The sequence below is a fragment of the Coregonus clupeaformis genome, unplaced genomic scaffold (genome assembly GCF_020615455.1).
Source record: "Coregonus clupeaformis isolate EN_2021a unplaced genomic scaffold, ASM2061545v1 scaf0245, whole genome shotgun sequence".
NCBI lineage: Eukaryota > Metazoa > Chordata > Actinopteri > Salmoniformes > Salmonidae > Coregonus > Coregonus clupeaformis.
In genome coordinates, this window is record NW_025533700.1 from 140869 (window position 1) to 163469 (window position 22601).

The 22601-nt window shown below is 48.1% G+C and overlaps 1 protein-coding gene across 1 annotated transcript; it reads right to left on the reverse strand.

Annotated features, from left to right (window-relative positions):
* Positions 1-382: 382 nt before the first annotated feature.
* cunh15orf39 (chromosome unknown C15orf39 homolog) lies at positions 383-21109 on the reverse strand. The gene is made up of 4 exons (XM_041836746.2): positions 19173-21109; positions 12740-12914; positions 4129-4166; positions 383-467 (listed from the first exon to the last, which is right to left on the reverse strand). Exons 1-4 carry the CDS (start codon positions 21033-21035, stop codon positions 462-464), a joined length of 2082 nt encoding a protein of 693 aa, XP_041692680.2. The 5' UTR covers positions 21036-21109; the 3' UTR covers positions 383-461.
* Between the last annotated feature and the right edge of the window lie 1492 nt (positions 21110-22601).

The following is a 22601-nucleotide window of genomic DNA, read 5'->3' on the forward strand; positions in this document are numbered from 1 at the left end:
TGAGGCGGGAGATGGGGCTGGTGAGGTGGGAGATGGGGCTGGTGAGGGGGCTGGTGAGACGGGAGATGGGTCTGGTGAGGCGGGAGATGGGGCTGGTGAGGCGGGAGATGGGGCTGGTGAGGCGGGAGATGGGGCTGGTGAGGCGGGAGATGGGGCTGGTGAGGCGGGAGATGGGGCTGGTGAGGCGGGAGAGGGGGCTGGTGAGGCGGGAAAGGGGGCTGGTGAGGCGGGAAAGGGGGCTGGTGAGGCGGGAAAGGGGGCTGGTGAGGAGGCTGGTGAGGAGGTGGTCTGTGTTCCAATGTCACAGCGGTTGGTGGGTTGTGAAAGTGACCCGATGTTATAGGTTGTTTGTGAACATGGTCCAGTGTTAGTGGCCAGTGAACATAGCCCACCGGCAGAGCTATTCCAACGGTCCTCTGAACATAGCACTCCTTCCGGTGTCCTGGCCGCATCAACCGCCTCTACACCTGGAACACAGGGAACATGGCCGTTAGGATGCATCTTTACATTAGCGTACTGTGTCAACTTGAAATGAGCTTGGAAATATTGTTGTTTGATTGAATCAAAAAGAAATGGAGAGATATGAAGAAGGAAAGAGTGAAAGATGTAAACGAGGGGCTAGAAAGACACATGACGTAAATGAAGTCAAAGTTGAACATTTCCCTAGAGAAAGGAGAAAGAGAGCAAACAAAGCAAAAGCAGGTCCAGGACCAGACCACAGGACCAGACCACAGGACCAGACCAGACCAGACCACAGGACCAGACCAGACCACAGGACCAGACCACAGGACCAGACCAGACCAGACCACAGGACCAGACCAGACCACAGGTCCAGGACCAGGACCAGACCAGACCACAGGACCAGACCAGACCAGACCACAGGACCAGGACCAGGACCAGACCACAGGACCAGGACCAGACCAGACCACAGGTCCAGGACCAGACCACAGGACCAGGACCAGACCAGACCACAGGACCAGACCAGACCAGACCACAGGACCAGGACCAGGACCAGACCACAGGACCAGACCAGACCACAGGACCAGACCAGACCAGACCAGACCACAGGACCAGGACCAGACCACAGGACCAGACCAGACCACAGGACCAGACCAGACCAGACCACAGGACCAGACCAGACCACAGGTCCAGGACCAGGACCAGACCAGACCAGACCACAGGACCAGGACCAGGACCAGACCACAGGACCAGGACCAGACCAGACCACAGGTCCAGACCAGACCAGACCACAGGACTAGGTCCAGGACCAGACCACAGGTCCAGGACCAGACCACAGGTCCAGGACCAGACCACAGGTCCAGGACCAGACCACAGGTCCAGGACCAGACCACAGGTCCAGGACCAGACCCAGACCAGACCACAGGACCAGACCACACCACAGGTCCAGGACTAGACCACAGGACCAGGACCAGACCAGAGGTCCAGGACCAGACCACAGGACCAGACCCAGACCAGACCACACCACAGGTCCAGGACTAGACCACAGGACCAGGACCAGACCAGACCAGACCACGACCAGGAACGGCCAGACCAGACCACAGGACCAGACCACAGGACCAGACCAGACCACAGGACCAGACCACAGGACCAGACCAGACCACAGGTCCAGGACCAGACCAGACCACAGGACCAGACCACAGGACCAGGACCAGACCAGACCAGACCACAGGTCCAGGACCAGACCACAGGTCCAGGACCAGACTAGATCACTCCACCAGACCAGATCACTCCACCAGACCAGATCACTCCACCAGACCAGATCACTCCACCAGACCAGATCACTCCACCAGACCAGATCACTCCACCAGACCAGATCACTCCACCAGACCAGATCACTCCACCAGACCAGATCATACCAGACAGACACTCCACCAGACCAGAACCACCAGACAGATCACACCACCGGACCAGACCACAGGACCAGGACCAGACTAGATCACTCCACCAGACCAGATCACTCCACCACACCGCCAACCAACCCATATTTAGCTGAAAGACTAAAACACAGTGCTCATCTATTAAAATCAGCAAACAGTGTGAGTCCCAAATGACACCCTATTCCCTATTTAGTGCACTACTTTAGACCAGGACCCATTTGGGAGGCACCCAATGATTGGACAGTGTTGACCTCAGCCTGACCCTGAAAACCCAGAGTGAAGTGAAAGGTACTGTACTATACAGGCTCCATGACAACAGTCTGCTGCTATCAGCATGGGTTCAACATCTTTCAAATACTTGTAGTGTTTGCTTTAGCCTGCCTAGAGTGCCTGTTGGGTGGGGTCTGTATATTGTGGGTTCCTTTGCGCAAGGCAAAGCACAATCCAGCCTAGCGTAAATACAGGAAGAAAAGGGTCAGATGGAAGTTAAGTTCCCTGTGACCCCCATGTGACCCCCATGTGAACACTATCAAGTCAGCACTCAGCAGAGAACAGGAAATAACCATCTGTCTGGATTAGATGATTCAGTTAGTGAAATCAGTTATGTTGACAGAGTTCAAAAGATTAAATCAGTCACAACTGTTGAGAGAATGTCACCAAGGCTACAGTGTGTTTTTAACCAAACTTTACCAAATAAATATCAAGTTGAAAATCAACTTTTTTAAAGTTATTGGAGATGTTAGTGATATGACATTAGTGTTATTTTTAACACATTTCTATAAAGGGACAGTTAAAGGGAGACCAAATGGAGGTTTGAGATGAAAGGGTGAAAGGCTAATTTAAAATCGTTAGTTTTATGCCAAACTTCGTTAAAAAGAAAAAGCCCAAATGGAGGTTTGAAATGAAACAGACAAGAAAAGACATGTGAGAGATGAGTAAATCACTTGGTCATGGTCACGTGAAACTCCTGCAGCACATCACTAACCCAGAGGACAGAATACAGGTCCCTGATTGGTCCGCTACTTCCTTCCTTCCTTCCTTCCTTCCAGGAAAAGTCTGAGTTTTAGTTTCTGTTGCACTGTACTGTTCTATACACTGGTCCCAGATCTGTTTGTGCTGTAAAGCCAACTCCCATGGTCATGCCAAACGGCTAGCTGTTCTATGAATAATCCGACAGAAGAGGTTAAAGCGAAAATCCAATTTCCATCAGTCCCTTGTTGGCGTTTTGCAGCAGTCACGTTATCAAGATATTGGACTTTCAAGAAGCAAAGTGTGTCACCATGACAATGCTAAAAGCACAAACAGATGCATGTAGAGGAAGAAGAATTTCAGTCCAATGTTGTTAATATGGTCAAACCTTAACGTTAACAGTTGTTATAACAGTGTTATTAACAGGAAGGGTTATTAGTTCAGTAATCATAGATGACAGTTAGTTGAAATGTCAACTCAAGTGCTGATTAGAAGTGGTAGTGGATTGTTTGTAGATATTAGTACAGAAGCTGGGTAAAGTAAGTATGGTTACACGCACACAACAATACCATTATTGTGAATAGTCAGATTAATATAGTTTGATTTAAACGTTTACAAGAAGAACAATTCCCTAATATTAGTCCCGTGTAGCTCAGTTGGTAGAGCATGGCGTTTGCAACGCCAGGGTTGTGGGTTCGATTCCCACAGGGGGCCAGTATGAAAACATATATATATATTGTATGCACTCACTAACTGTAAGTCGCTCTGGATAAGAGCGTCTGCTAAATGACTAAAAATGTAAAATGTAAATAAATCAGGCTACCTGATGGGACTTTGGTAAACGCAGAAAATCTGCAATCAAAATAAATGTTCTACCATGTTATTTTTGTGAAGACTATTTGATTATGAGTTCGGACATATAAAGTTCTAAGATGCATATTTTCAGTTTTTCATCACTTCACTCGTGCATAAGATGGAGGCTCGTTCTGCGGTCACTCAGATCAAACAACCACTGGAACTCTTATCAACCTGTTTCCATGTCCTAATCATTTGAAAGATTGCAACAGAAAAAAAGTGTTGTATGCTTACTTCGATTTTGACCTTAGGCCGATTAAGATATGCAGAGTAAAGTGTTTACATGACTAATGTCATCCTCTGCTTACTGCCATAATCAGTTTAATATCTAATTGTTAGTGTGCAGGGAAACGTAGTCAGTGATGTAGGAAGCTGAGGGGGAAACAGAACAGGAAGCAGCAGATACCTGGGCTGTCTTTTGGGGAGCATCAGGTGACGGCGACTCTGTAAAAAAAATAAATGGAATGGATTTGAAATGAAAATGATGGTAACAATCAGAAAAGGAAGGGGATGGAAAACATGGCTATTAATATAATTATAGTAATAAATATCCCATTACTAGAAATTACATTCAAGACCCTGAAATTACATTCAAGACCCTGAAATTACATTCAAGACCCTGAAATTACATTCAAGACCCTGAAATTACATTCAAGACCCTGAAATTACATTTAAAAAAAACAACATTTTTTGCTTACTAAACATTTAATAAGAATGAAGAGGTGAATCCTAACATTGACATCAATGCAAGAGAAAATATGACTTAAATTAAAGTTAGGATTTGCCCCGACTATACATCCAGAGGAACGACTCAGTACAGTAGTATTTGACTATACATCCAGAGGAACGACTCAAAACAGCAGTATTGGACTATACATCCAGAGGAACGACTCAGCACAGCAGTATTGGACTATACATCCAGAGGAACGACTCAGCACAGCAGTATTGGACTATACATCCAGAGGAACGACTCAGCACAGCAGTATTGGACTATACATCCAGAGGAACGACTCAGCACAGCAGTATTGGACTATGCATCCAGAGGAACGACTCAGCACAGCAGTATTGGACTATACATCCAGAGGAACGACTCAGCACAGCAGTATTGGACTATGCATCCAGAGGAACGACTCAGCACAGCAGTATTTGACTATACATCCAGAGGAACGACTCAGTACAGTAGTATTTGACTATACATCCAGAGGAACGACTCAGCACAGCAGTATTGGACTATGCATCCAGAGGAACGACTCAGCACAGCAGTATTTGACTATACATCCAGAGGAACGACTCAGCACAGCAGTATTGGACTATACATCCAGAGGAACGACTCAGTACAGCAGTATTTGACTATACATCCAGAGGAACGACTCAGTACAGTAGTATTGGACTATACATCCAGAGGAACGACTCAGTACAGCAGTATTGGACTATGTGGGCTGCGTCTAAAATGGCACCCTAATCCGTATATCGTGCCCTATATGGACCCTGGTCAACAGTAGTGCACTACAGAGAGAATATGGGTCATTTTAGATACATTCCAGTGTATTGTTGTGTGTGTGCCCATGTCACAAGGTAAATATCTTACTGCAGCAGGCCTTGAAGCTGTAGACATTCGTTCTGCATGTCATACTGTCATTCTGGGTATAGCAATGAAATGACTCCCAAATAAAACAAGACATTAAGATCATATGATTCAGCCAGATCCCTCACTACATCCGGTGTTCTTTTCTAAACCAAACTGGATCAGTCAACAAAAACAGACATGACTTTTAAGAGTGAGTTCGATCAATGAGTTCGATCAATCACAGCGGACGTTACTGGAGAACAGACTGAACACACAGACTCACAGAACCTTCCTCTGCAAACACACAGACACACAGAACCTTCCTCTGCAAACACACAGACACACAGTACCTTCCTCTGCAAACACACAGACACACAGAACCTTCCTCTGCAAACACACACAGACACACAGAACCTTCCTCTGCAAACACACAGACACACAGAACCTTCCTCTGCAAACACACAGACACACAGAACCTTCCTCTGCAAACACACAGACTCACAGAACCTTCCTCTGCAAACACACAGACACACAGAACCTTCCTCTGCAAACACACACAGACACACAGAACCTTCCTCTGCAAACACACAGACACACAGAACCTTCCTCTGCAAACACACAGACACACAGAACCTTCCTCTGCAAACACACAGACACACAGAACCTTCCTCTGCAAACACACACAGACAAACAGAACCTTCCTCTGCAAACACACAGACACACAGAACCTTCCTCTGCAAACACACAGACACACAGAACCTTCCTCTGCAAACACACAGACACACAGAACCTTCCTCTGCAAACACACACAGACACACAGAACCTTCCTCTGCAAACACACAGACACACAGAACCTTCCTCTGCAAACACACAGACACACAGAACCTTCCTCTGCAAACACACAGACACACAGAACCTTCCTCTGCAAACACACAGACACACAGAACCTTCCTCTGCAAACACACAGACACACAGAACCTTCCTCTGCAAACACACACAGACACACAGAACCTTCCTCTGCAAACACACAGACACACAGAACCTTCCTCTGCAAACACACACAGACACACAGAACCTTCCTCTGCAAACACACACAGACACACAGAACCTTCCTCTGCAAACACACAGACACACAGAACCTTCCTCTGCAAACACACACAGACTCACAGAACCTTCCTCTGCAAACACACACAGACTCACATAACCTTCCTCTGCAAACACACACAGACTCACAGAACCTTCCTCTGCAAACACACAGACACACAGAACCTTCCTCTGCAAACACACACAGACACACAGAACCTTCCTCTGCAAACACACACAGACTCACAGAACCTTCCTCTGCAAACACACACAGACTCACAGAACCCTTCCTCTGCAAACACACACAGACACACAGAACCTTCCTCTGCAAACACACACAGACTCACAGAACCTTCCTCTGCAAACACACACAGACTTACAGAACCTTCCTCTGCAAACACACAGACACACAGAATCCTCTGCAAAACACAGAACCTTCCTCTGCAAACACACACAGACTCACAGAACCTTCCTCTGCAAACACACACAGACTTACAGAACCTTCCTCTGCAAACACACAGACACACAGAACCTTCCTCTGCAAACACACAGAACCTTCCTCTGCAAACACACACAGACACACAGTACCTTCCTCTGCAAACACACACAGACACACAGAACCTTCCTCTGCAAACACACACACACAGAACCTTCCTCTGCAAACACACACAGACACACACAACCTTCCTCTGCAAACACACAGACACACAGAACCTTCCTCTGCAAACACACACAGACACACAGAACCTTCCTCTGCAAACACACAGACACACAGTACCTTCCTCTGCAAACACACAGACTCACAGAACCTTCCTCTGCAAACACACACAGACACACAGTACCTTCCTCTGCAAACACACAGACACACAGTACCTTCCTCTGCAAACACACAGACTCACAGAACCTTCCTCTGCAAACACACACAGACACACAGTACCTTCCTCTGCAAACACACACAGACACACAGTACCTTCCTCTGCAAACACACACAGACTCACAGAACCTTCCTCTGCAAACACACACAGACTCACAGAACCTTCCTCTGCAAACACACCCAGACTCACAGAACCTTCCTCTGCAAACACACACAGACACACAGAACCTTCCTCTGCAAACACACACAGACACACAGAACCTTCCTCTGCAAACACAGACTTTTTCCATCACCAAACATGACAGAATCATACATCAACATTCACACAGGTTATTTATACTGTTGTTAAAAACTGTTATTTACCCTAAAGGGGTTCTGGGGATGTTCAGCTCTGTGTCATCAGAGGTGTGTGTGTGGATGGATGGGTTCAAGTTTGTTTATTTGGCATAAAACACATGATATACATGGAGTACACAGTGCAGTGAAATGCATCCTTGCAGCTTCACCTCTCAACAATACAACAACAACAACAGGAAAGTCATTACATGAATAAAGAGTACAACAATATAAAAGCTGTGTGTGTGGTGTGAGTGAGTGAGTGAGTGAGTGTGGTTGGTGTGTGTGTGTGTGTGGTTGGTGTGGTGTGAGTGAGTGAGTGAGTGGTGAGTGTGGTTGGTGTGTGTGTGTGTGTGTGGTTGGTGTGGTGTGTGTGTGTGGTTGGTGTGTGTGTGTGGTTGGTGTGTGTGAGTGAGTGAGTGAGTGGTTGGTGTGAGTGAGTGAGTGTGTGTGGTTGGTGTGTGTGTGTTTGGTGTGAGTGTGTGTGGGTGTGTGTGGTTGGTGTGTGTGTGTGTGTGTGTGTGTGTGAGTGAGTGAGTGAGGTTGTGTGTGTGGTTGGTGTGTGGTTGGTGTGTGTGTGAGTGTGAGTGAGTGAGTGAGTGTGGTTGGTGTGTGTGGTTGGTGTGTGAGTGAGTGAGTGAGTGTGTGTGGTTGGTGTGTGTGTGTGTGTGTGGTTGGTGTGTGTGTGAGTGAGTGAGTGAGTGAGTGTGTGGTTGGTGTGTGTGTGTGTGGTTGGTGTGTGTGTGTGTGTGTGTGAGTGAGTGAGTGAGTGAGTGAGTGGTTGGTGTGTGTGTGTGTGTGTGGTTGGTGTGTGTGTGTGTGTGTGGTTGGTGTGAGTGAGTGAGTGAGTGAGTGTGTGGTTGGTGTGTGTGTGTGTGTGGTTGGTGTGAGTGAGTGAGTGAGTGAGTGTGTGTGGTTGGTGTGTGTGTGGTTGGTGTGAGTGAGTGAGTGAGTGAGTGTGGTTGGTGTGTGTGTGTGTGAGTGAGTGAGTGAGTGAGTGAGTGAGGTTGGTGTGTGTGTGTGTGTGGTTGGTGTGTGTGAGAGAGTGAGTGAGTGAGTGAGTGAGTGAGTGAGGTTGGTGTGTGTGTGGTTGGTGTGTGTGTGGTTGGTGTGTGTGTGTGTGTGTGTGAGTGAGTGAGTGGTTGGTGTGTGAGTGAGTGAGTGGTTGGTGTGTGTGTGTGTGTGTGTGTGTGTGAGTGTGTGTGTGTGTGTGTGAGTGAGTGAGTGAGTGAGTGAGTGAGTGTGTGTGTGTGTGGTTGGTGTGTGTGTGTGTGTGTGTGTGTGGTGTGTGTGTGTGTGTGGTTGGTGTGTGTGTGTGTGTGGTTGGTGTGTGTGTGTGGTTGGTATGTGTATGTGTGGTTGGTGTGTGTGTGTGTGTGGTGTGTGTGTGTGTGTGTGTGCCAATGACAAACAGGTGCAACAGCCAACTGAACAACAGGGGAGTCTCATGCAAACTCCATTGAAACAACGTTTTAGTCCAGGCTAACTAAGCTTCATCTGTCTGGGAAACTCCAGAACACCACCAACCAGACCAGGCTAACTAACACCACCAACCAGACCAGGCTAACTAAGCTTCATCTGTCTGGGAAACTCCAGAACACCACCAACCAGACCTGGGAAACTGGCCCATATAAAAACCAGACCTGGGAAACTGGCCCATATAAAAACCAGACCTGGGAAACTGGCCCATTTTGTTTTTACCCCTTCAAGGTCCCCATTTTATCCAGTTCCCCTTCAAGGTCCCCATTAAGTGTAGTTCCCCTTCAAGGTCCCCACTGCATCCAGTTCCCTTTAAAGGTCCCTCTTTTATCCAGTTCCCCTTCAAGGACTGCATGCAACCTCTTCAGTTCACACAGATAGCATGCAACCTCTTCAGTTCACACAGATAGCATGTGACGATGTTGATGTTAGTTGTGTGTCTGTTCAGTCTCTCAGTAATGCTCAATGTAAGAAACTTGCTTCTGCTTTCACCCGGATTTCAAACTGAAATGCCAGGCAGCCGTAAGTCAGGCTACACACACACCAACCACACTCACTCACTCACTCACTCACACCAACCACACACACACTCACTGGCCACAATGGACATACTGTGTGCCACACACGCGCACACACACACATTTCCTGTGAAGAAATTCTACAGCTGCACCATCGAGAGCATCCTGACTGGTTGCATCACCGCCTGGTATGGCAACTGCTCGGCCTCCGACCGCAAGGCACTACAGAGGGTAGTGCGTACGGCCCAGTACATCACTGGGGCCAAGCTTCCTGCCATCCAGGACCTCTATACCAGGCGGTGTCAGAGGAAGGCCCTCAAAATTGTCAAAGACTCCAGCCACCCTAGTCATAGACTGTTCTCTCTGCTACCGCACGGCAAGCGGTACCGGAGTGCCAAGTCTAGGTCCAAAAGACTTCTCAACAGCTTCTACCCCCAAGCCATAAGACTCCTGAACAGCTAATCATGGCTACCCGGACTATTTGCACTGCCCCCCCACCCCCACCTTTTTACGCTGCTGCTACTCTGTTAATTATTTATGCATAGTCACTTTAACTCTACCCACATGTACATATTACCTCAACTACCTAAACTAGCCGGTGCCCCCGCACATTGACTCTGCACCGGTACCCCCTTGTATATATAGCCTCCCTACTGTCACTTTATTTTACTTCTGCTCTTTTTTTCTCAACACTTTTTTGTTGTTGTTTTATTCTACTTTTTTATAAAAAAAATAAATGCACTGTTGGTTAAGGGCTGTAAGTAAGCATTTCACTGTAATGTCTGCACCTGTTGTATTCGGCGCATGTGGCCAATAAAATTTGATTTGATCAGAAAAATAAGAGCCAACAGTGCAGTTCTGCTAAAGATACAGTCCATTATGGTCCAATCAGAACCATGATGCTTTGCATGACCCCAGGAAGATACAGTCCATTATGGTCCAATCAGAACCATGATGCTTTGCATGACCCCAGGAAGAGACAGTCCATTATGGTCTAATCAGAACCATGTTGCTTTGCATGACCCCAGGAAGATACAGTCCATTATGGTCCAATCAGAACCATGATGCTTTGCATGACCCCAGGAAGAGACAGTCCATTATGGTCCAATCAGAACCATGATGCTTTGCATGACCCCAGGAAGATACAGTCCATTATGGTCCAATCAGAACCATGATGCTTTGCATGACCCCAGGAAGATACAGTCCATTATGGTCCAATCAGAACCATGATGCTTTGCATGACCCCAGGAAGAGACAGTCCATTATGGTCCAATCAGAACCATGATGCTTTGCATGACCCCAGGAAGATACAGTCCATTATGGTCTAATCAGAACCATGATGCTTTGCATGACCCCAGGAAGAGACAGTCCATTATGGTCTAATCATAACCATGTTGCTTTGCATGACCCCAGGAAGATACAGTCCATTATGGTCCAATCAGAACCATGATGCTTTGCATGACCCCAGGAAGATACAGTCCATTATGGTCTAATCATAACCATGATGCTTTGCATGACCCCAGGAAGAGACAGTCCATTATGGTCTAATCATAACCATGTTGCTTTGCATGACCCCAGGAAGGGTAGCTTTTGCAATACTAACAGCTAATGGGGATCCAAATAAATGAATGAATGACTGGCTGACATTGTGACGGATGTCAAGGATATGGAATGAATTTGGACATGGACTGTCCAATGATAACTAAGTAAATTAGATTTCCGCGACCTATAACACATTCGGGATATGCATCTTTACTACTGTGTATGTATACCAGTGACTGAGATACAAGTCTCCCAGGGGTATACTTCAAAGCAGCATCAATGAGTTAGCCAGCTAACTTGTCTAAATATTCTGAAAAAACTAAAAAAAATGTGTTGTTGTTGATAATCTTAAAAATGGGCATGGACTCAACAACCAAAAACAGATATCTAAGTTTAGCTTTCAAAATTAACCAGAAACTCAGCTATTTATGGCTATTTATCAAAGTTAGCTGGCTAACTCATTGATTCTGCTTTGTAGTATACCCCTCTGGCTAACTGTCATCTAATCCTCAGGGGCCAGGCTAACAGGCTAAGGGCTAACTCACCCAGCCTCTATCAGGGGCCAGGCTAACGGCTAACTCACCCAGCCTCTATCAGGGGCCAGGCTAACAGGCTAACTCACCCAGCCTCTATCAGGGGCCAGGCTAACAGGCTAAGGGCTAACTCACCCAGCTTCTATCAGGTGCCAGGCTAACAGGCTAAGGGCTAACTCACCCAGCTTCTATCAGGTGCCAGGCTAACAGGCTAAGGGCTAACTCACCCAGCCTCTATCAGGGGCCAGGCTAACAGGCTAAGGGCTAACTCACCCAGCTTCTATCAGGTGCCAGGCTAACAGGCTAAGGGCTAACTCACCCAGCTTCTATCAGGTGCCAGGCTAACAGGCTAAGGGCTAACTCACCCAGCCTCTATCAGGTGCCAGGCTAACAGGCTAAGGGCTAACTCACCCAGCTTCTATCAGGTGCCAGGCTAACAGGCTAAGGGCTAACTCACCCAGCTTCTATCAGGTGCCAGGCTAACAGGCTAAGGGCTAACTCACCCAGCCTCTATCAGGTGCCAGGCTAACAGGCTAAGGGCTAACTCACCCAGCCTCTATCAGGGGCCAGGCTAACAGGCTAAGGGCTAACTCACCCAGCTTCTATCAGGGGCCAGGCTAACGGCTAACTCACCCAGCTTCTATCAGGGGCCAGGCTAACAGGCTAAGGGCTAACTCACCCAGCCTCTATCAGGGGCCAGGCTAACAGGCTAAGGGCTAACTCACCCAGCCTCTATCAGGGGCCAGGCTAACAGGCTAAGGGCTAACTCACCCAGCCTCTATCAGGGGCCAGGCTAACAGGCTAAGGGCTAACTCACCCAGCCTCTATCAGGGGCCAGGCTAACAGGCTAAGGGCTAACTCACCCAGCTTCTATCAGGGGCCAGGCTAACAGGCTAAGGGCTAACTCACCCAGCTTCTATCAGGTGCCAGGCTAACAGGCTAAGGGCTAACTCACCCAGCCTCTATCAGGGGCCAGGCTAACAGGCTAAGGGCTAACTCACCCAGCCTCTATCAGGGGCCAGGCTAACAGGCTAAGGGCTAACTCACCCAGCTTCTATCAGGGGCCAGGCTAACAGCTAACTTACCCAGGCTCTTGCAGACACAGCTGTGATAGTAGAGGTTGAGTACGTCAGGGTAGATGTTCGGCAGGTGTTTGAGTGACAGGAGCCTGCGTAGCTTGGAGGAGCAGGGTCGTTTCTGCAGTGTCACCAGTTGTCTCTCCTCAGACAGGGTGGTTGGTCTCAACTCCACCTTGTGCTCCTGTCATTATATCAGATCAACTTTATCGTTAACCTGAAATACAGACCCGTTTTGTGCTAACATTCCACTCCTTATACTTTGTCATATGACAACAAGTACATGGAGTGGAATGTTAGCACAAAACAAACTGGTGCCCAGGCTACTTTGTAGTCTGTTGACAGAAATGTACAAAGAAAGACTTGACATAGAGAATTCATCAGACATGAATGAAATGAGTGATATGTCATGTCACGTGTAATGAAATTAGTGATATGGAATGTGTCACGTGTAATAAAATGAGGGATATGTCATGTGTAATGAAATGAGTAATACACTACATGACCAAAAGTATGTGGATACCTCATTCCAAAATCATGGGCATTAATATGGAGTTGATCCCCCCTTTGCTGCAATAGCAGCCTCCACTCTTCTGGGAAGGCTTTCCACTAGATGTTGGAACATTGCTGTGGGGACTTGCTTTCATTCAGCCACAAGAGCATTAGTGAGGTCGGGCACTGATGTTGGGCGATTAGTCCTGGCTCGCAGTCAGCGTTCCAATTCATCCCAAAGGTGTTCGATGGGGTTGAGGTCAGGGCTCTGTGCAGGCCAGTCAAGTTGGTGTAGTATCTGAAAGTCTATGATTTTGCTGACGTTTGCAAATGGTGTGTTAGAGGAACTTGGCTCTGCTTGCGGAAACATCTGGAAAACATTACTATAGGGGCCCCCTAAAACAGAGGAGAGTCTGCTACAGTGGGGGAAAAAAGTATTTAGTCAGCCACCAATTGTGCAAGTTCTCCCACTTAAAAAGATGAGAGAGGCCTGTAATTTTCATCATAGGTACACGTCAACTATGACAGACAAATTGAGAAAAAAAAAAATCCAGAAAATCACATTGTAGGATTTTTTATGAATTTATTTTCAAATTATGGTGGAAAATAAGTATTTGGTCACCTACAAACAAGCAAGATTTCTGGCTCTCACAGACCTGTAACTTCTTCTTTAAGAGGCTGGAGAATCTTATCTCCCTCACTAACTTTAAGCATCAGTTGTCAGAGCACCTTACCGATCACTGCACCTGTACACAGCCCATCTGAAATTAGCCCACCCAACTACCTCATCCCCATATTGTTATTTATTTTGCTCTTTTGCACCCCAGTATCTCTATTTGCACATCATCTCTTGCACATCTAGCATTCCAGTGTTAATACTAAATTGTAATTATTTTGCACTATAGCCTATTTATTGCCTTACCTCCATAACTTGCTACATTTGCACACACTGTGTGTATATATATATATATATATATATATATATATATTATTTTTATTTTTTTGACTTTGTTTTGTTTACCCCATGTGTAACTCTGTGTTGTTGTTTTTAATCGCACTGCTTTGCTTTATCTTGGCCAGGTCGCAGTTGTAAATGAGAACTTGTTCATGTATCGTGAGATTTTGAGTGAAAACCTCCTTCCATCAGCAAGGGCATTGAAGATGAAACGTGGCTGGGTCTTTCAGCATGACAATGATCCCAAACACACCGCCCGGGCAACGAAGGAGTGGCTTCGTAAGAAGCATTTTAAGGTCCTGGAGTGGCCTAGCCAGTCTCAACCCCATAGAAAATCTTTGGAGGGAGTTGAAAGTCTGTGTTGCCCAGCGACAGCCCCAAAACATCACTGCTCTAGAGGAGATCTGCATGGAGGAATGGGCCAAAATACCAGCAACAGTATGTGAAAACCTTGTGAAGACTTACAGAAAACGTTTGACCTGTGTCATTGCCAACAAAGGGTATATAACAAAGTATTGAGATACTTTTGTTATTGACCAAATACTTATTTTCCACCATAATTTGCAAATAAATTCATTAAAAATCCTACAATGTGATTTTCTGGATTTTTTTTCTCTCATTTTGTCTGTCATAGTTGACGTGTACCTATGATGAAAATTACAGGCCTCTCTCATCTTTTTAAGTGGGAGAACTTGCACAATTGGTGGCTGACTAAATACTTTTTTCCCCCACTGTATGTAGAGGCCAGGGATTGGTCTATTAAAATCACGCCATATTATGTTACATAGGATATAAATACCATGTTTTGAACAAAGGACGGGAAGAATAACATATTAGAGATTGGGTCAGTTGTTCTCCGGATTTCTGCAGGAGTCTGTAAATTGATACTGTAATCTTTGATGTAATAAACCATTATAATCAGCATCGTTGTCTCGACACCACATTGGCACTATGAATTCGGCCAGGTAGCGTTCTCCTGGCATCCGCCAAACCCAGATTCGTCCGTCAGACTGCCAGTTGGGGAAGCGTGATTCATCACTCCAGAGAAATCGTTTCCACCACTCCAGCCGATGCTTCATATTGCGCATGGTGATCTTAGGCTTGTGTGCGGCTGCTCGGCCATGGAAACCCATTTCATGAAGCTCCCGACGAACAGTTCTTGTGCCTTGCTTCCAGAGGCAGTTTTGAACTCGGTAGTGAGTGTCGCAACCGAGGACAGACGATTTTTACACACTACACCTGTCAGCAACGGGTGTGGGGGGAAATAGCCGAATCCACTCATTTGAAGGGGTGAAGGGGTGTCCACATACTTTTGTATACAGCGCATTCAGAAAGTATTCAGACCCCTTTACTTTTTCCACATTTTGTTACGTTACAGCCTTATTCTATAATGGGTTAAAAATAATAATCTCATCAATCATATAATGATGCAGGAGGGGATGGCTGCAGTTTTACGGATCCTAACCAACTGTGCTATTTTGTTTGTCTAATATTAAGGAGGTCTCGAGGTTTTTAACGACGCTTATAAGAAATTCCGCTATGCCCTCAGACGAACAATCAAACAGGCAAAGCGTCAATACAGGACTAAGACTGAATCCTAGTACACAGGCTCTGACGCTCGTCGGATGTGGCAGGGCTTGCAAACTATTACGGACCACAAAGGAAACCCAGCCGTGAGCTGCCCAGTGACGCGAGCTTACCAGACGAGCTAAATGCCTTTTATGCTCGCTTCGAGGCAAGCAACACTGAAGCATGCATGAGAGCACCAGCTGTTCCGGACGACTGTGTGATCACGCTCTCCGTAGCCGATATGAGCTAGACCTTTAAACAGGTCAATATTCACAAGGCCGTGGGGCCAGACGGATTACATTTTCAGCCTCTCCCTGACCGAGTCTGTAATACCTACATGTTTCAAGCAGACCACCATAGTCCCTGTGCCCAAGAAAGCGAAAGTAACCTACCTAAATGACTACCGCCCCGTAGCACTCACGCCGGTAGCCATGGAGTGCTTTGAAAGGCTGGTCATGGCTCACATCAACACCATCATCCCAGAAACCCTAGACCCACTCCAATTCGCATACCGCCCCAACAGATCCACAGATGATGCAATCTCAATCGCACGCCACACTGCCCTTTCCCACCTGGACAAAAGGAACACCTATGTGAGAATATTGTTAATTGACTACAGCTCAGCGTTCAACACCATAGTGCCCACAAAGCTCATCACTAAGCTAAGGACCCTGGGACTAAACACCTCCCTCTGCAACTGGATCCTGGACTTCCTGACGGGCCGCCCCCAGGTGGTAAGGGTAGGTAACAACACATCTGCCACGCTGATCCTCAACACGGAGGCCCCTCAGGGGTGCGTGCTCAGTCCCCTCCTGTACTCCCTGTTCATCCACGACTGCGTGGCCGCGCACGACTCCAACATCATCATTACATTTGCTGATGACACAACAGTGGTAGGCCTGATCACAGACAACGATGAGACAGCCTATAGGGAGGAGGTCAGAGACCTGGCAGTGTGGTGCCAGGATAACAACCTCTCCCTCAACGTGATCAAGACAAAGGAGCTGATTGTGGACTACAGGAAAAGAAGGGTCGAACATGCCCTCATTCAAATCGACGGGGCTGTAGTGGAGCGGGTCGAGAGATTCAAGTTCCTTGGTACCCACATCACCAACAAATTGTCATGGTCCAAACACACTAAGTTCTACAGCTGCACCATCGAGAGCATCCTGACTGGTTGCATCACCACCTGGTATGGCAACTGCTCGACGTCCGACCGTAAGGCGCTACAGAGGGTAGTGCGTACGGCCCAGTACATCACTGGGGCCAAGCTTCCTGCCATCCAGGACCTCTATACCAGGCGGTGTCAGAGGAAGGCCTAAGAAATTGTCTAAGGCTCCAGTCACCCAAGTCATAGACTGTTCTCTCTGCTACTGCACGGCAAGCGGTACCGGAGCGCTAAGTCTAGGTCCAAGAGGCTTCTAAACAGCTTCTACCCCCAAGCCATAAGACTCCTGAACAGCTAATCATGGCCACCCGGACTATTAGCAGCGTCTACCCCCAAGCCATAAGACTCCTGAACAGCTAATCATGGCCACCCGGACTATTTACATTGACCCCCCACTTAGATTTTACACTGCTGCTGCTCGCTGTTTATTATCTATACATAGTCACTTTCCCCCTACCTACATGTACAAATTACCTCGACTAACCTGTACCCCCACACATTGACTCTGTGTTATTTTATTGTGTTATTTTTATTAAATGTTTTACTTTTGTTTATTTAGTAAATATTTTCTTAACTCTATTTCTTGAACTGCATTGTTGGTTAAGGGCTTGTAAGTAAGCATTTCACGGTAAGGTCTACACCTGTTGTATTCGGCGCATGTGACAAATAACATTTGATATGATTTGAACAAAAATGACGAAGCGGAAACAAATATTTGCAAATGGATTAAAAATAAAAAACAGAAATACCTTATTTACATATGTATTCAGACCCTTTGCTATGAGACTCGGAATTGAGCTCAGGTGCATCCTGTTCCCATTGATCATCCTTGAGGTGTTTCTACAACTTGATTGGAGTCCACCTGTGGTAAAGTCAATTGATTGGACACGATTTGGAAAGGCACACACCTGTCTATATAAGGTCCCACAGTTGACAGTGCATGTCAGAGCAAAAACCAAGCCATGAGGTCGAAGGAATTGTCCGTAGAGCTCCGAGACTGGATCGTGTCGAGGCACAGATCTGGGGTAGGATACCAAAACATTTCTGCAGCATTGAAGGTCCCCAAGAACACAGTGGCCTCCATCATTCTTAAATGGAAGAAGTCTGGAACCACCAAGACTCTTCCTAGAGCTGGCCGGCCGACCAAACTGAGCAATCGGGGGAGAAGGGCCTTGGTCAGGGAGGTGACCAAGAACCCGATGGTCACTCTGACAGAGCTCCGGAGTTCCTCTGTGGAGATGGGAGAACCTTCCAGAAGGACAACCATCTCTGCAGCACTCCACCAAATCAGGCCTTTATGGTAGAGTGGCCAGACAGAAGCCCACTTGGAGTTTTCCAAAAGGCACCTAAAGACTCTCAGACCATGAGAAACAAAATTCTCTGGTCTGATGAAAACAAGATTGAATTCTTTGGCCTGAATGCCAAACGTCACGTCTGAAACTTGGCACCATCCCTACGGTGAAGCATCGTGGTGGCAGCATCATGTTGTGGGGATTTTTTTCAGCGGCAGGGACTGGGAGACTAGTCAGGAGAGGGAAAGACGAACGGAGCAAAGTACAGAGAGATCCTTGATGAAAACCTGCTCCAGAGTGCTCAGGACCTCAGACTGGGGCGAAGGTTCACCTTCCAACAGGACAACGAACCTAAGCACACAGATAAGACAACACAGGAGTGTCTTCGGGACAAGTCTCTGAATGTCCTTGAGTGGCCCAGCCAGAGCCCGGACTTGAACCCGATCGAACATCTCTGGAGAGACCTGAAAATAGCTGTGCAGCGACACTCCCCATCCAACCTGACAGAGCTTGAGAGGATCTGCAGAGAAGAATGGGAGAAACTCCCCAAATACAGGTGTGCCAAGCTTATAGCGTCATACCCAAGAAGACTCGATGCTGTAATCACTGCCAAAGGTGCTTCAACAAAGTACTGAGTAAAGGGTCTGAATACTTAAGTAAATGTAATATTTAAGTTTTTTATTTTTAATACATTTGCAACAAATATCTAAAAACCCAGTTTTTGCTTTGTCATTATGGGGTATTGTGTGTAGATTCAGGGGGAAAAAAACAATTTAATCAATTTTAGAATAAGGCTGTAACGTAACAAAATGTAGAAAAAGTCAAGGGGTCTGAATACTTTCCGAATGCACTGTATATAGTGTATGTCATGTGTAATGAAATGAGTGATGTTGTGTGTGACCTGTGGTGCTAAAATGTAATGATTTAAGACCAATCAAATGTAGATCCAGTCCATGACAGCTGTACCTGGAGAACTTGGTCAATGTAGGCCCCCTGGACCTGAGGGAAGAGCAGCGCCTTCACCACCAGCATGGGAACAAACACCGCCCCCGCCCTTATCACATGGGGGAAGGGACACTGCTGCTGGGCTACATACTGCCCCAGTCTCTGGAGCACCTTCTGGAGAGCAGCCTGGGTCTCTGGTCCCCTCAGGCACACCGCCCTCGCCCCGGACCCCAGCAGAGAGGTCACCTTCTGGGCCTTGGGTGGAGGGGAGGTGGTGGAGGTAGGATAGATATCCTGCTGGGACAGCCAGGTTTGGAGCTCTGTGGCTGGGGTGTGGGACACACAGCTGGAGACCAGGTTACACAGCGAGAGGTGCAGCTCCAGGAAGTGCTGTCTGGCTGGTCGGGAGCTGGAGAGGCTGTCTGAAAGGGCAGGAGGGCGGTGGCAGGATTTGGCTACAGCCGCAGGGTCAGTGGGTGACTCTGGGACCTCTGTAGAGTGTGGAGAGGGAGGAATACCTCGGAGCATGTTATCTGGCAGTACGAACTTATAGGTGGTTAGCTTGAGACATTGAGGAGGGATGTTTTGAAGGTTCAGTTTGGTGTTGGCTGGGTTGGGGGATTGGGGAGGGGTGGATGATTTGGGGTGTGGTGCGGCAGTCCGGTCATAGGGCTTATGATGGGCCTGACAATGGGAATGGGGCGGGTGGTGCATGTTCTGGGTGAAAGCTCCCACCATCCTATGCCCTGTTGAGAGGTGTTGGGGTGGAGTTGTTGATTTGGGACGTAGGGTGGGGGTTCGGTCATAGGGCTGGTGGTGGGGCTGGGGCTGGGCCTGGGATGGATTGGGTGGATAGTGCTCGGGAAGGGGCTGGGATTGTTGGTGGTTAGGTTGGTGGTAGGACTGGGGCTGGTGCTGGGGCTGATGGTCGTGCTGGGGCTGATGGTGGTGCTGGGGCTGATGGTCGTGCTGGGGCTGATGGTCGTGCTGGGGCTGATGGTCGTGCTGGGGCTGATGGTGTTGTGGCTGATGGTGGTGCATGTTGTAAGTAAAAGATCCCTCCATCACACATCTATTTGAAATCTCTGCTTTGTATTTGGACACATCTGTAGCCGACATAATATAAATATATTTATCTGACGCTATTGACAATTTACTGTCCAGTTTATCAGATTCACATTTCTTAATAACATCCACGTCGAGATCATGTACAAACACACCAGTCTCTGCCACCATCTCCTCATCCTTGACCACTTTAGTCTTCACTTCCACCTCCCTCTCTGGGTCCTGCTGCGTTTCCATCTCCTCCTCCTTGACCACTTTAGTCTCCACGTCATCATCAGTCTTCACTTCCACCTCCCTCTCTGGGTCCTGCTGCGTTTCCATCTCCTCTATTTTTATCCTCTGAGGGGGTTCCGGCTGTGTTTCAATAACAACAGGCAATACAGGCTTCCTGTGTGGAGTGTCTGATCTGACTACAGTACCCAGAATCCTCTGCTCGACTACAGCACCCATAATCCTCTGCTCTTCTACAGGCCCCTGCTGTTCTGAGGCTACATGGTTATCAATCCTGTGATTGATTGATACAGGCTTCTCTTCCTGTTGTTTATGGTCTCTCTCAGGTCTGTGTGGGTCAGATGTAGGGCCCATTTCCTGTCTGTGTTGATGTCTGTGAAGGTCTGATTGTCTGTGAGGGTCTGATTGGGTCTCAGGTTTGACCACACAGTGTCCAGAAGGCTGGTGGTCAGTTGTCTGAGACCATCTTACAGGAGGAGCCAGCATGCCAGCAGCCTCCAGGTAAGCCTTGTATGGAGCCAGGCTGAAAACGTGGTTGATGACTGGCATGGGAGGAGAGGGAGACTGAAAGCTATCTGGTCTGCCCATCCCTCCGTTCACCTCTGCTCTCCCTCCCTCTCTCTCTGCTCTCCCTCCCTCTCTCTCTGCTCTCCCTCCGTTCACCTCTGCTCTCCCTCCCTCTCTCTCTGCTCTCCCTCCCGCTCTGTTCACCTCTGCTCTCCCACTCTCTGCTCTCCCTCCCTCTCCATTCACCTTCATCTTCTGTCGTTTCTGATACAGTTCCACATCAATGACGTCATCTCCATTGTCCTGTGTGTGTTTTGGGGATGGAGAGTCAACGTTGATGGGTCTGTCTGAGTCAGAGACACATCTCTTCAGGGTTCCGGTAGCAGTGGTGACCATGTCTCCATGCCCATTAGACCGAGGGACAGGACTGCCTCTGATCCTCACCACAGGAGACCCAGTCACTCCCTGACACTTGGCTGTAGATGTGGTGTTGTGGTGGTTAGGTGTGGTTATGTGGTGGTTGGCTGTAGTTATGTGGTGGTGGTGGTTGCCATAGTTTGCAGCAGTGGTACACTTGGCTGTGGTAGCATGGTTGTTGCTGTGGTGGTGGTTGGTTGGGTGGTTGTGGTGGCCATAGTCAGCCAGTGACAGTGTGGTGGAGACAGTGAGTGGGGCTCCAGGGAGTGTGGAGTCAGTGTGTCCTTGAGAGAGGTGGCGTCTCCTGGGGGACGAGACCTGAGGAGAGGTGACAGGAGGTCTGTACTGAGGCAGGGAGTAATCCAGGGGTCTCTCAGTCCGCTGTAGGCTGCTGGGAGGAGATGGAGGAGGGGCACAGGGTCTCTCTGGGGATGTAATAGGGGTTCTCATCTGGCCTGCTGCATTCAGGGGCATCCTGTACATTTGATGACAGGAGGGCTGGTCAAAACTCCTGAGGTATTGGTGGCTACTAGGAGCCATGTGGGCAGACATGGGGACATCAGTCCTGTACACAGACCGGGCGACAAGGTGGTGTGGGGGGGTTGGTGTGGTGGGAAGATGAGAAGTTAGGTGGCGTCCTGTCTGGGTGGGACTGGGAGGGGGAGGTAGGGGTTGTTCAGAACCAGTAGGGACCACAACATCCTCCCAGTCTCTGTGCTTTCCTCCCTCTGCTCCCTCCTGAGGATGGTAGGAAAACATGGGCTGTGTGGCTGGGAGCTGGCTGTATTTGGCCACATTGGGAGGAGAGCGGCCCTGATAAACCTGTGACATCACCGGGACGCCGTGGTGCGAAGGGGTCATGGGTTCATTTGTGGGAGGGTGAGAGGGATGGGAGGAGGGGTGAGAGGGATGGTGGGAAGAGACCAAGCTGTGATCGGTCGAGAGTTTGGAGGGGATTTGTAAACGTTGGCATTGATCAGCCCCATAGGGGGAGGAGCTTAACTGTGAAGAGGAGGAGTCACATATAAATGAGGGGCCAAGCCGAGAGGAGGAGGGGCCTAGTATGCCGCGGGCGGGGGAACATGGGTAACCACTGCTGTAGGTTGGTTCCATGAAAGCAGGAAACCTCTGTGCTGATGCTGCTCTGTTGGGGCTTCCTCTGTGGTGGTGTTGGTGGTCTTTGACATCTTTCAGAGGCAGTCCCTCTGTCTCAACCCTGTGCTCCAGCTG

Coding starts and splice junctions, on each gene's coding strand:
- cunh15orf39 (XM_041836746.2), bottom strand. CDS start 21,035: ATGGGCAGACCAGATAGCTTTCAGTCTCCCTCTCCTCCCATGCCAGTC. Junction 12,915..19,172: donor ACATTGACCAAGTTCTCCAG/GTACAGCTGTCA, acceptor ATATAATGACAG/GAGCACAAGGTGGAGTTGAG. Junction 4,167..12,739: donor CTGTGTCTGCAAGAGCCTGG/GTAAGTTAGCTG, acceptor TTTTTTTTACAG/AGTCGCCGTCACCTGATGCT.